At 59.4% G+C, this 12,518-nt stretch overlaps 2 protein-coding genes across 2 annotated transcripts; both read right to left on the reverse strand.

Moving 5' to 3' along the window:
* Positions 1–3,597: 3,597 nt before the first annotated feature.
* Positions 3,598–5,083, reverse strand: LOC136140460 (metallothionein-1E-like). The gene is made up of 3 exons (XM_065898583.1): positions 5,056–5,083; positions 4,404–4,469; positions 3,598–3,689 (listed from the first exon to the last, which is right to left on the reverse strand). Exons 1-3 carry the CDS (start codon positions 5,081–5,083, stop codon positions 3,598–3,600), a joined length of 186 nt encoding a protein of 61 aa, XP_065754655.1.
* Positions 5,084–8,973: 3,890 nt separating this feature from the next.
* On the reverse strand, positions 8,974–10,459 carry LOC136140461 (metallothionein-1E-like). Its single transcript, XM_065898584.1, has 3 exons — positions 10,432–10,459; positions 9,780–9,845; positions 8,974–9,065 (listed from the first exon to the last, which is right to left on the reverse strand). The coding sequence occupies exons 1-3, from the start codon at positions 10,457–10,459 to the stop codon at positions 8,974–8,976; spliced, it is 186 nt and encodes a 61-aa protein (XP_065754656.1).
* Positions 10,460–12,518: the final 2,059 nt, after the last annotated feature.

Genomic DNA, 12,518 nt, shown 5'->3' on the forward strand with positions numbered 1-12,518 from the left:
CCCTTCCCAATGTGCCCGACGGGAGCAGCCACCGTGTTGGCGGGTTGTGCAGGAATCCGGCTCCCGCGTCCTCCGGCCTTCCCCGCCCCAGGCCCCGCCGCCGCCGGCCTCCGGGTCGCCGTTTCCTGCAGCCTGAGAACAGCCCCCGCCTCCCTCTCGTGTCCCCTGGCTTGGCTGGAGCCGGGGAGCGCTGTCAGAGAGCGCAGGCGGATGTGACCCTCACCACCGTTTCGCCGACCCCATGTGTCCCCAGGCGTTGCCACCACGGTCCTTTGGAAGCATTTTTCCGGTCCCGCCTCCTGTAACCGCAGCGCGGTGAACATTGGCTTCAGCCGCGAGTCGCCACTTGTGTTTTCCTTTCCTGGAGGGGTCCTGGCTCATTTCTCCGGGGGCTTCTTTGCCTAAACTTTCCAGGGGCGCTCCTCACTGTAGCCGGCCCACCCCCACGCCAGGGTGGAGGTTCCCTAGCCATGGGACGCTTCCCCAGGGGCGGCATCATTGTAGGTGACAGGCAGACCTGGCGTTGAATAACAAAGCGAGACGAGTGCATAGTTCCCTTTGAGTAGTCCTGACAGTTACTCACCGTGGAGTCCATGCCAAGCCTTGTTAGTCACTTTTGCTCTTTGAGTTGTCACACCAACCGGGAAGGGAGACGGCAGTCAGGAGCCCGTTTCCCAAAGGCCAGAGTACCTACGGTACAAGGAGGCTACTGAGGCAGGCACACAGTGCTGGGGAGTGGTGCCCTGCTTCTGTGTTTTTGTCGCTTCGCAGCTGAAAGAGGGAGTCAGTGAGAAAGCTCCCCTTTGGCCCAGAGCTGTGTCCTCAGCCCGTCTCCACCACGTCCAGCTCAATCCTGGGGGCGACCAAGGTGACCCAGTAGGAGCGTATTTATGATTCTGTGGCTACCTTCTGATTCTCTCCTTCAGTAGTGTTCAAGAGGTTTTTTTTTTTTATTTTTTGGTATAACGTATTTCAGAAGATCACTGAAAAGAAAATGGTAAGGAAATCCTGATGCAGGTGACAGCAGAAGTGGCAGGATCCTTCTGTGTCTGTGAGGAGGGCACGGACTGTGTCCCTCACGGCTTTCTCTCTGTAGTGTCAACGGCTCTTTGCGTGAAGGCAGGATAACCCTCTCGGGGGAACTGGTCCCACGCTCACAGGGTTGATGGGGACGGCCCAGAGCACAGAGCTAAACACACCGTCCTTGCTTGCGTGTCTGGAAGGAGAACAATGTCTCCTAGGCTGATGATAGCAAATAAGTAAATAGATAAATAAATGAATGGGCAGTGTGGTAGATTACTCACTGAGTGCCCAGTGTATTCTGACCTTCTTTGCATGTATTCAGTTCTTTAATCCCGAGAGCCAGACACTATTACTTTGCCCTTTAGGGCACAGGAGACTGAGCCACAGACAGGTTATGTCACGTGGCTATATGTGACACAGATGGGACTGGCCCTCCTGCAGGCTGACTGCAGCCCCGCGCCCAACCGGACACCACGTCATCCCATGAAGGGTGAGAACACTGAGCACCTGGCACAGAGGCAGCAGTGGGAAAGCCCTGAGCCGGCACTCAGAACCCTCCGCACAGCTCTGTGACCTCTCTGGGCTCCAGCCGCCCACCTCTGCAGCCAGGAGCACAGCTGGACTGTCTGCGAAGACCCTTGCAGCCCTGAAAAAGGAGAGGCCGGATTCAGCCTCCCGTGATGTCGTAACCGGCACCGTGTGGCCGGGAGGTGAGACAGCTGCAGTGTAGGTTTAGTCCTCTGAGTATAGGCTGTGTGCCCTCGGGTAAGTTGCTTAACCTCTCTGGAGTTGGCACCATCACTCCAGACCACGCAGGTTCACCGAGTCTGTCCAAACGCTGTGGCGGTGACTCGTTGCACGGGGCTTGTTGGAGGACATCCCCACGCCCTCTGGCACTGGATAAGCAAGGTTCCTATCCATCTCTGCCCTCACCGTGAGCTTGCTCGCAAACCAGGGAGCCTTTCTCCAGGAGCTTGTGGGGAGCTCAAGGATTCTCTGTGCACAACTGTCAGTGTGGAGAGAGCGATCGTACAGGACACCGTTCGGGAAGCCCGAGCTAGGAGCCAGGCCACTATCTCGCTTATTGCCCCTCCTTGAAATGAATCTTTTGTATGGAAAGGAGGAAATGAAATCTCAGAGAGTATCAGTGACTTGCCAGGTCAGGAAGTGGCATGGCGGCTGTGAACCTGAGTGCCTGACACCAACGCCCACGCACGCAGCACGGGCCGGCTCCCGAAATGCCCTCTGCACTCGGAGCACCTGTGGCCGATCTTGGTCCTGACTTCTGAGCCACGTGTCTCCTCTTTCTCTCGGAGTGCCCATCAAATAGGAGTTCCCTCCCCAGACCGCCAGGGGGCCCAACACCTGAAATACGCTACCTGTTCCCTCAGCACACACTTGTTGCTAATAAACCCCAGCAGGCACCCCACCCCCCCCCGCCCCGCACTGCAGCACCACCGTCACTCTGCAGAGGAACACATGAAGTCCTTCTTCTGAAACCAAGTCTCAGGGAAACAGCTGGGAAATTCCCACCAAATCCAAATCACTTTCTTTCGGGATGTCAGGTAGCCACGGGCTGGGTTTTGAGGGAAGGGAAGATGTCAGCCTGACCTAGGGAGGAACTTGCGAAGATTCAGAGCCAAGCCCCCGCAGGGAGCTGTCACGGGTGCCCGTAGCCCTGGGCAAGCCAAGACTGATGTTCCCTGTGGGGAGGCAGGGGGCAGAGCTGCTCCAGGCGTGTGTGGTCCACACAGTGGGGCATCTGTGAAGTGTTCCCAGGACTCGGGCGCACTTTCAATGTATGAGCAGCATAGGAGAGCGCCCGGTTTTCAGAATTGCTCCTCCACGTGTGAAGGTGGTTTTACGTGTTGCAGGGAGAACTGGGTGTCACATATCGTGTCCTTTGACACGTTTTCTTGGCGATCCTTTTTACTGACCAGGGTTAAAGCTGTGGCAGAAAATACAGAGAGGTCTTTCCAGCGTGTTTTAGACGCAAGCCCCGTGCAGAAGTCACACAAGAGGGGTGTGGGATTCCATCCCCTCTGGGTACTTTCCAGGCTCTCGTCACGGAGGACTGAGTTTGGCAGGGGCCCCCAGAGAAGGAAAACGAGAAATGGACAACTTTCTCTGCAACCCCTACTCCTAAGGGCAGTAGAGGGAGTGTGTCCCGTGTGTCCAATGCCCTATGTCATCTGGCGAGGGTATCCTCTGGAGCTGAGAAACGGGAGCTCCAATTAACCTAAGCGGCTAAGAGGCTCAGTGTGTGTGTGTGTGTGTGTGTGTGTGTGTGTGTGTGTGTTGGGGGTGTGGGGTGTGCGGGGGTACTCTCTGGTCCAGAGCCGAGGTCTCCGCACGTCCAGCCCAGTTCCCCACGCCAGCCCTGATGGGCACGGAGTCTCTTTGTCCAAGACAGACCAAGGAAGACAGAGCCAGAATAAAGTCAACAGCTTTTATTAGAACTCACATATTTCATAGAAAAAGGAATGTAGCGTCAGGTCCGGTTGTGTGGAAAACGGTCCAATGCAGGTTTGTCCTGCTTGCTCTGTTGACACCCGGGGCAGGCTCTCCGCGACATCAGGCACAGCAGCTGCACTTGTCCGAGGCCCCTTTGCAGACGCAGCCCTGGGCACACTTGGCGCAGCCCACGGGGCAGCAGGAGCAGCGGCCTGGGGAGGCAAGGGCAGCGTGCAGTCGGACCACGCGTTGTCCGGAACCACCCTTCCCAGCAGCAGGCCTGGCCCCAGCCGCCCTCAGGCCCAGACCCTGAGTTTACGATGGTGTCCTCTGTCCTGAGGTAATTGCTCTCACACACTAGGTTCAGGTTGCCCGGCCCATCTGCGCCCAGGACAGGGCACACGGCGCCTTTGGAGAGGCAGTGAGCAGGGCCTCTGGGGACAAGAGAAAGCCAGCCCCCAGCACCACCAGTGATGTGAGCCAAGTCCTCAGGATCAAAGTGGAGGCAAAGCCCTCACAGAGCAGCTCCCGCTCGGGATAGGGAAGCTCTGGGCTGCTTCGACAGGAAGGGGCTGCACCAGGTCCGAGAAGCCACGCACGGCCACTGGTTCATGTCCCTAAAGTGCTTCGGTCCCTGAGAGGATTCAGAAGCGTGACTCAGGAGGCAGGAGGACTAGTTCTAGTGACAGGTCTGAGGTGGTTTGTTGGTGACCCGTCTGGGCCTCAGTCTCCCTGTTCTCTAGTGCGCGCCTGGGTCTCGGTCATGCCGAAGGTGATTCCAGCTCTGATTGTGAATCCCTTCCTGGTGAGGGGGGGTGCCGGGAAGTTTGGTCACTGTCCTGCTCCTGCCTGCCCGCTGAGCTCTGGGCTCCCTCCTCGCACTCAGCCCAGACCCCGCATTCCCAGAGAAGGCCCCGCACACTCACTCTTCTTGCAGGAGGTGCATCTGCAGGCTTTGCAGGTGCAGGAGCCAGCGCAGCCGCAGGAGCCGCCTGCCGGGAAGGGAAAGGCCAGCAGTGAGCGGGGACAGGGATGCAGGAGCTACAGCAGACGGTCAGCGATGCCTCCCTGAGCCCTCCTCCTCTGTCAGGACTCAGCCCTGGGAGCTCGTGTCCACTCAGGCGGATAGAGAAGCCCCAGCTCCTCTCTTCTGGTCCAAGGAGAGTAGGTCCCCTCCTGATGGGACTCCACAGGGAAGGTCCCGGGCTCCAGACCCAGCCCAGGCCGACTGGGGCTGGGGGCTGGAGGCCGGGGCCCATGGCCTGAACCCCAAAGAGGCAGCGTCCGCTCCTCCCATCAAGTCCTGGCAGCTCCGAGGCCTCCTCCAGACACTGGGTCCCGGTCTAGCAATCCCCTGGCCTGCTGGGTGACCTCAAGAAGGACAGCCTGGAGCCTCCGTGCCCTCAGTGTCAACAGAGAGGCAAAGGGAGACTGACGTGCCCTCAGGAGCCTGGCTACCAAGAAAGCCCTGGACCCGTGACAGGAGTCCTCCCGAGCTCAAACTCAAAGCCCTCCCTTCTCGTCCTGTGCCTGGGAAGGGGGCATCCTAAGGCTCCAAGCCAGGGAGGGCTCCCTTACCAGTGGGGCAGGAGCACTTGGGGTCCATCTGGAGGAGCAGTGAGGCCCGAGGTCCAAAGCAAGGGGCGAAGCCGCTTCAGGGGTCCGGTGGGGGCCGTGTGGGAGCGAGGAGCCCAGGGGCTCAGTTATAGGCCGAGGAGGCGGCCCGGGCGCAGAGGCCCCGCCCCCGCCTTGCGCCCGCCCCGCGGATCCGCGCCGGCGCCGCCCTCCGCGCCCTGGGCCGGGCCGTGAGCAACAGGCGGGGCGGAGCGCACGATTCCACCTCGGTGCCGGCCGGAGCGGAGGGACCGGGTGCCGTGCGGTAAGCGGTGTCCCAGCCCCCTGGCCGCCCCTTCCCAATGTGCCCGACGGGAGCAGCCACCGTGTTGGCGGGTTGTGCAGGAATCCGGCTCCCGCGTCCTCCGGCCTTCCCCGCCCCAGGCCCCGCCGCCGCCGGCCTCCGGGTCGCCGTTTCCTGCAGCCTGAGAACAGCCCCCGCCTCCCTCTCGTGTCCCCTGGCTTGGCTGGAGCCGGGGAGCGCTGACAGAGAGCGCAGGCGGATGTGACCCTCACCACCGTTTCGCCGACCCCATGTGTCCCCAGGCGTTGCCACCACGGTCCTTTGGAAGCATTTTTCCGGTACCGCCTCCTGTAACCGCAGCGCGGTGAACATTGGCTTCAGCCGCGAGTCGCCACTTGTGTTTTCCTTTCCTGGAGGGGTCCTGGCTCATTTCTCCGGGGGCTTCTTTGCCTAAACTTTCCAGGGGCGCTCCTCACTGTAGCCGGCCCACCCCCACGCCAGGGTGGAGGTTCCCTAGCCATGGGACGCTTCCCCAGGGGCGGCATCATTGTAGGTGACAGGCAGACCTGGCGTTGAATAACAAAGCGAGACGAGTGCATAGTTCCCTTTGAGTAGTCCTGACAGTTACTCACCGTGGAGTCCATGCCAAGCCTTGTTAGTCACTGTTGCTCTTTGAGTTGTCACACCAACCGGGAAGGGAGACGGCAGTCAGGAGCCCGTTTCCCAAAGGCCAGAGTACCTACGGTACAAGGAGGCTACTGAGGCAGGCACACAGTGCTGGGGAGTGGTGCCCTGCTTCTGTGTTTTTGTCGCTTCGCAGCTGAAAGAGGGAGTCAGTGAGAAAGCTCCCCTTTGGCCCAGAGCTGTGTCCTCAGCCCGTCTCCACCACGTCCAGCTCAATCCTGGGGGCGACCAAGGTGACCCAGTAGGAGCGTATTTATGATTCTGTGGCTACCTTCTGATTCTCTCCTTCAGTAGTGTTCAAGAGGTTTTTTTTTTTTATTTTTTGGTATAACGTATTTCAGAAGATCACTGAAAAGAAAATGGTAAGGAAATCCTGATGCAGGTGACAGCAGAAGTGGCAGGATCCTTCTGTGTCTGTGAGGAGGGCACGGACTGTGTCCCTCACGGCTTTCTCTCTGTAGTGTCAACGGCTCTTTGCGTGAAGGCAGGATAACCCTCTCGGGGGAACTGGTCCCACGCTCACAGGGTTGATGGGGACGGCCCAGAGCACAGAGCTAAACACACCGTCCTTGCTTGCGTGTCTGGAAGGAGAACAATGTCTCCTAGGCTGATGATAGCAAATAAGTAAATAGATAAATAAATGAATGGGCAGTGTGGTAGATTACTCACTGAGTGCCCAGTGTATTCTGACCTTCTTTGCATGTATTCAGTTCTTTAATCCCGAGAGCCAGACACTATTACTTTGCCCTTTAGGGCACAGGAGACTGAGCCACAGACAGGTTATGTCACGTGGCTATATGTGACACAGATGGGACTGGCCCTCCTGCAGGCTGACTGCAGCCCCGCGCCCAACCGGACACCACGTCATCCCATGAAGGGTGAGAACACTGAGCACCTGGCACAGAGGCAGCAGTGGGAAAGCCCTGAGCCGGCACTCAGAACCCTCCGCACAGCTCTGTGACCTCTCTGGGCTCCAGCCGCCCACCTCTGCAGCCAGGAGCACAGCTGGACTGTCTGCGAAGACCCTTGCAGCCCTGAAAAAGGAGAGGCCGGATTCAGCCTCCCGTGATGTCGTAACCGGCACCGTGTGGCCGGGAGGTGAGACAGCTGCAGTGTAGGTTTAGTCCTCTGAGTATAGGCTGTGTGCCCTCGGGTAAGTTGCTTAACCTCTCTGGAGTTGGCACCATCACTCCAGACCACGCAGGTTCACCGAGTCTGTCCAAACGCTGTGGCGGTGACTCGTTGCACGGGGCTTGTTGGAGGACATCCCCACGCCCTCTGGCACTGGATAAGCAAGGTTCCTATCCATCTCTGCCCTCACCGTGAGCTTGCTCGCAAACCAGGGAGCCTTTCTCCAGGAGCTTGTGGGGAGCTCAAGGATTCTCTGTGCACAACTGTCAGTGTGGAGAGAGCGATCGTACAGGACACCGTTCGGGAAGCCCGAGCTAGGAGCCAGGCCACTATCTCGCTTATTGCCCCTCCTTGAAATGAATCTTTTGTATGGAAAGGAGGAAATGAAATCTCAGAGAGTATCAGTGACTTGCCAGGTCAGGAAGTGGCATGGCGGCTGTGAACCTGAGTGCCTGACACCAACGCCCACGCACGCAGCACGGGCCGGCTCCCGAAATGCCCTCTGCACTCGGAGCACCTGTGGCCGATCTTGGTCCTGACTTCTGAGCCACGTGTCTCCTCTTTCTCTCGGAGTGCCCATCAAATAGGAGTTCCCTCCCCAGACCGCCAGGGGGCCCAACACCTGAAATACGCTACCTGTTCCCTCAGCACACACTTGTTGCTAATAAACCCCAGCAGGCACCCCACCCCCCCCCTCCCCGCACTGCAGCACCACCGTCACTCTGCAGAGGAACACATGAAGTCCTTCTTCTGAAACCAAGTCTCAGGGAAACAGCTGGGAAATTCCCACCAAATCCAAATCACTTTCTTTCGGGATGTCAGGTAGCCACGGGCTGGGTTTTGAGGGAAGGGAAGATGTCAGCCTGACCTAGGGAGGAACTTGCGAAGATTCAGAGCCAAGCCCCCGCAGGGAGCTGTCACGGGTGCCCGTAGCCCTGGGCAAGCCAAGACTGATGTTCCCTGTGGGGAGGCAGGGGGCAGAGCTGCTCCAGGCGTGTGTGGTCCACACAGTGGGGCATCTGTGAAGTGTTCCCAGGACTCGGGCGCACTTTCAATGTATGAGCAGCATAGGAGAGCGCCCGGTTTTCAGAATTGCTCCTCCACGTGTGAAGGTGGTTTTACGTGTTGCAGGGAGAACTGGGTGTCACATATCGTGTCCTTTGACACGTTTTCTTGGCGATCCTTTTTACTGACCAGGGTTAAAGCTGTGGCAGAAAATACAGAGAGGTCTTTCCAGCGTGTTTTAGACGCAAGCCCCGTGCAGAAGTCACACAAGAGGGGTGTGGGATTCCATCCCCTCTGGGTACTTTCCAGGCTCTCGTCACCGAGGACTGAGTTTGGCAGGGGCCCCCAGAGAAGGAAAACGAGAAATGGACAACTTTCTCTGCAACCCCTACTCCTAAGGGCAGTAGAGGGAGTGTGTCCCCTGTGTGTCCAATGCCCTATGTCATCTGGCGAGGGTATCCTCTGGAGCTGAGAAACGGGAGCTCCAATTAACCTAAGCGGCTAAGAGGCTCAGTGTGTGTGTGTGTGTGTGTGTGTGTGTGTTGGGGGTGTGGGGTGTGCGGGGGTACTCTCTGGTCCAGAGCCGAGGTCTCCACACGTCCAGCCCAGTTCCCCACGCCAGCCCTGATGGGCACGGAGTCTCTTTGTCCAAGACAGACCAAGGAAGACAGAGCCAGAATAAAGTCAACAGCTTTTATTAGAACTCACATATTTCATAGAAAAAGGAATGTAGCGTCAGGTCCGGTTGTGTGGAAAACGGTCCAATGCAGGTTTGTCCTGCTTGCTCTGTTGACACCCGGGGCAGGCTCTCCGCGACATCAGGCACAGCAGCTGCACTTGTCCGAGGCCCCTTTGCAGACGCAGCCCTGGGCACACTTGGCGCAGCCCACGGGGCAGCAGGAGCAGCGGCCTGGGGAGGCAAGGGCAGCGTGCAGTCGGACCACGCGTTGTCCGGAACCACCCTTCCCAGCAGCAGGCCTGGCCCCAGCCGCCCTCAGGCCCAGACCCTGAGTTTACGATGGTGTCCTCTGTCCTGAGGTAATTGCTCTCACACACTAGGTTCAGGTTGCCCGGCCCATCTGCGCCCAGGACAGGGCACACGGCGCCTTTGGAGAGGCAGTGAGCAGGGCCTCTGGGGACAAGAGAAAGCCAGCCCCCAGCACCACCAGTGATGTGAGCCAAGTCCTCAGGATCAAAGTGGAGGCAAAGCCCTCACAGAGCAGCTCCCGCTCGGGATAGGGAAGCTCTGGGCTGCTTCGACAGGAAGGGGCTGCACCAGGTCCGAGAAGCCACGCACGGCCACTGGTTCATGTCCCTAAAGTGCTTCGGTCCCTGAGAGGATTCAGAAGCGTGACTCAGGAGGCAGGAGGACTAGTTCTAGTGACAGGTCTGAGGTGGTTTGTTGGTGACCCGTCTGGGCCTCAGTCTCCCTGTTCTCTAGTGCGCGCCTGGGTCTCGGTCATGCCGAAGGTGATTCCAGCTCTGATTGTGAATCCCTTCCTGGTGAGGGGGGGTGCCGGGAAGTTTGGTCACTGTCCTGCTCCTGCCTGCCCGCTGAGCTCTGGGCTCCCTCCTCGCACTCAGCCCAGACCCCGCATTCCCAGAGAAGGCCCCGCACACTCACTCTTCTTGCAGGAGGTGCATCTGCAGGCTTTGCAGGTGCAGGAGCCAGCGCAGCCGCAGGAGCCGCCTGCCGGGAAGGGAAAGGCCAGCAGTGAGCGGGGACAGGGATGCAGGAGCTACAGCAGACGGTCAGCGATGCCTCCCTGAGCCCTCCTCCTCTGTCAGGACTCAGCCCTGGGAGCTCGTGTCCACTCAGGCGGATAGAGAAGCCCCAGCTCCTCTCTTCTGGTCCAAGGAGAGTAGGTCCCCTCCTGATGGGACTCCACAGGGAAGGTCCCGGGCTCCAGACCCAGCCCAGGCCGACTGGGGCTGGGGGCTGGAGGCCGGGGCCCATGGCCTGAACCCCAAAGAGGCAGCGTCCGCTCCTCCCATCAAGTCCTGGCAGCTCCGAGGCCTCCTCCAGACACTGGGTCCCGGTCTAGCAATCCCCTGGCCTGCTGGGTGACCTCAAGAAGGACAGCCTGGAGCCTCCGTGCCCTCAGTGTCAACAGAGAGGCAAAGGGAGACTGACGTGCCCTCAGGAGCCTGGCTACCAAGAAAGCCCTGGACCCGTGACAGGAGTCCTCCCGAGCTCAAACTCAAAGCCCTCCCTTCTCGTCCTGTGCCTGGGAAGGGGGCATCCTAAGGCTCCAAGCCAGGGAGGGCTCCCTTACCAGTGGGGCAGGAGCACTTGGGGTCCATCTGGAGGAGCAGTGAGGCCCGAGGTCCAAAGCAAGGGGCGAAGCCGCTTCAGGGGTCCGGTGGGGGCCGTGTGGGAGCGAGGAGCCCGGGGGCTCAGTTGTAGGCCGAGGAGGCGGCCCGGGCGCAGAGGCCCCGCCCCCGCCTTGCGCCCGCCCCGCGGATCCGCGCCGGCGCCGCCCTCCGCGCCCTGGGCCGGGCCGTGAGCAACAGGCGGGGCGGAGCGCACGATTCCACCTCGGTGCCGGCCGGAGCGGAGGGACCGGGTGCCGTGCGGTAAGCGGTGTCCCAGCCCCCTGGCCGCCCCTTCCCAATGTGCCCGACGGGAGCAGCCACCGTGTTGGCGGGTTGTGCAGGAATCCGGCTCCCGCGTCCTCCGGCCTTCCCCGCCCCAGGCCCCGCCGCCGCCGGCCTCCGGGTCGCCGTTTCCTGCAGCCTGAGAACAGCCCCCGCCTCCCTCTCGTGTCCCCTGGCTTGGCTGGAGCCGGGGAGCGCTGTCAGAGAGCGCAGGCGGATGTGACCCTCACCACCGTTTCGCCGACCCCATGTGTCCCCAGGCGTTGCCACCACGGTCCTTTGGAAGCATTTTTCCGGTACCGCCTCCTGTAACCGCAGCGCGGTGAACATTGGCTTCAGCCGCGAGTCGCCACTTGTGTTTTCCTTTCCTGGAGGGGTCCTGGCTCATTTCTCCGGGGGCTTCTTTGCCTAAACTTTCCAGGGGCGCTCCTCACTGTAGCCGGCCCACCCCCACGCCAGGGTGGAGGTTCCCTAGCCATGGGACGCTTCCCCAGGGGCGGCATCATTGTAGGTGACAGGCAGACCTGGCGTTGAATAACAAAGCGAGACGAGTGCATAGTTCCCTTTGAGTAGTCCTGACAGTTACTCACCGTGGAGTCCATGCCAAGCCTTGTTAGTCACTTTTGCTCTTTGAGTTGTCACACCAACCGGGAAGGGAGACGGCAGTCAGGAGCCCGTTTCCCAAAGGCCAGAGTACCTACGGTACAAGGAGGCTACTGAGGCAGGCACACAGTGCTGGGGAGTGGTGCCCTGCTTCTGTGTTTTTGTCGCTTCGCAGCTGAAAGAGGGAGTCAGTGAGAAAGCTCCCCTTTGGCCCAGAGCTGTGTCCTCAGCCCGTCTCCACCACGTCCAGCTCAATCCTGGGGGCGACCAAGGTGACCCAGTAGGAGCGTATTTATGATTCTGTGGCTACCTTCTGATTCTCTCCTTCAGTAGTGTTCAAGAGGTTTTTTTTTTTTATTTTTTGGTATAACGTATTTCAGAAGATCACTGAAAAGAAAATGGTAAGGAAATCCTGATGCAGGTGACAGCAGAAGTGGCAGGATCCTTCTGTGTCTGTGAGGAGGGCACGGACTGTGTCCCTCACGGCTTTCTCTCTGTAGTGTCAACGGCTCTTTGCGTGAAGGCAGGATAACCCTCTCGGGGGAACTGGTCCCACGCTCACAGGGTTGATGGGGACGGCCCAGAGCACAGAGCTAAACACACCGTCCTTGCTTGCGTGTCTGGAAGGAGAACAATGTCTCCTAGGCTGATGATAGCAAATAAGTAAATAGATAAATAAATGAATGGGCAGTGTGGTAGATTACTCACTGAGTGCCCAGTGTATTCTGACCTTCTTTGCATGTATTCAGTTCTTTAATCCCGAGAGCCAGACACTATTACTTTGCCCTTTAGGGCACAGGAGACTGAGCCACAGACAGGTTATGTCACGTGGCTATATGTGACACAGATGGGACTGGCCCTCCTGCAGGCTGACTGCAGCCCCGCGCCCAACCGGACACCACGTCATCCCATGAAGGGTGAGAACACTGAGCACCTGGCACAGAGGCAGCAGTGGGAAAGCCCTGAGCCGGCACTCAGAACCCTCCGCACAGCTCTGTGACCTCTCTGGGCTCCAGCCGCCCACCTCTGCAGCCAGGAGCACAGCTGGACTGTCTGCGAAGACCCTTGCAGCCCTGAAAAAGGAGAGGCCGGATTCAGCCTCCCGTGATGTCGTAACCGGCACCGTGTGGCCGGGAGGTGAGACAGCTGCAGTGTAGGTTTA

This window comes from Phocoena phocoena, chromosome 20 (genome assembly GCF_963924675.1).
Source record: "Phocoena phocoena chromosome 20, mPhoPho1.1, whole genome shotgun sequence".
In the NCBI taxonomy this organism is placed as follows: Eukaryota; Metazoa; Chordata; class Mammalia; order Artiodactyla; family Phocoenidae; genus Phocoena; species Phocoena phocoena.

Coding starts and splice junctions, on each gene's coding strand:
- LOC136140461 (XM_065898584.1), bottom strand. CDS start 10,459: ATGGACCCCAAGTGCTCCTGCCCCACTG. Junction 9,846..10,431: donor CAAGTGCTCCTGCCCCACTG/GTAAGGGAGCCC, acceptor CCTTCCCGGCAG/GCGGCTCCTGCGGCTGCGCT. Junction 9,066..9,779: donor ATGCACCTCCTGCAAGAAGA/GTGAGTGTGCGG, acceptor TTGCCTCCCCAG/GCCGCTGCTCCTGCTGCCCC.
- LOC136140460 (XM_065898583.1), bottom strand. CDS start 5,083: ATGGACCCCAAGTGCTCCTGCCCCACTG. Junction 4,470..5,055: donor CAAGTGCTCCTGCCCCACTG/GTAAGGGAGCCC, acceptor CCTTCCCGGCAG/GCGGCTCCTGCGGCTGCGCT. Junction 3,690..4,403: donor ATGCACCTCCTGCAAGAAGA/GTGAGTGTGCGG, acceptor TTGCCTCCCCAG/GCCGCTGCTCCTGCTGCCCC.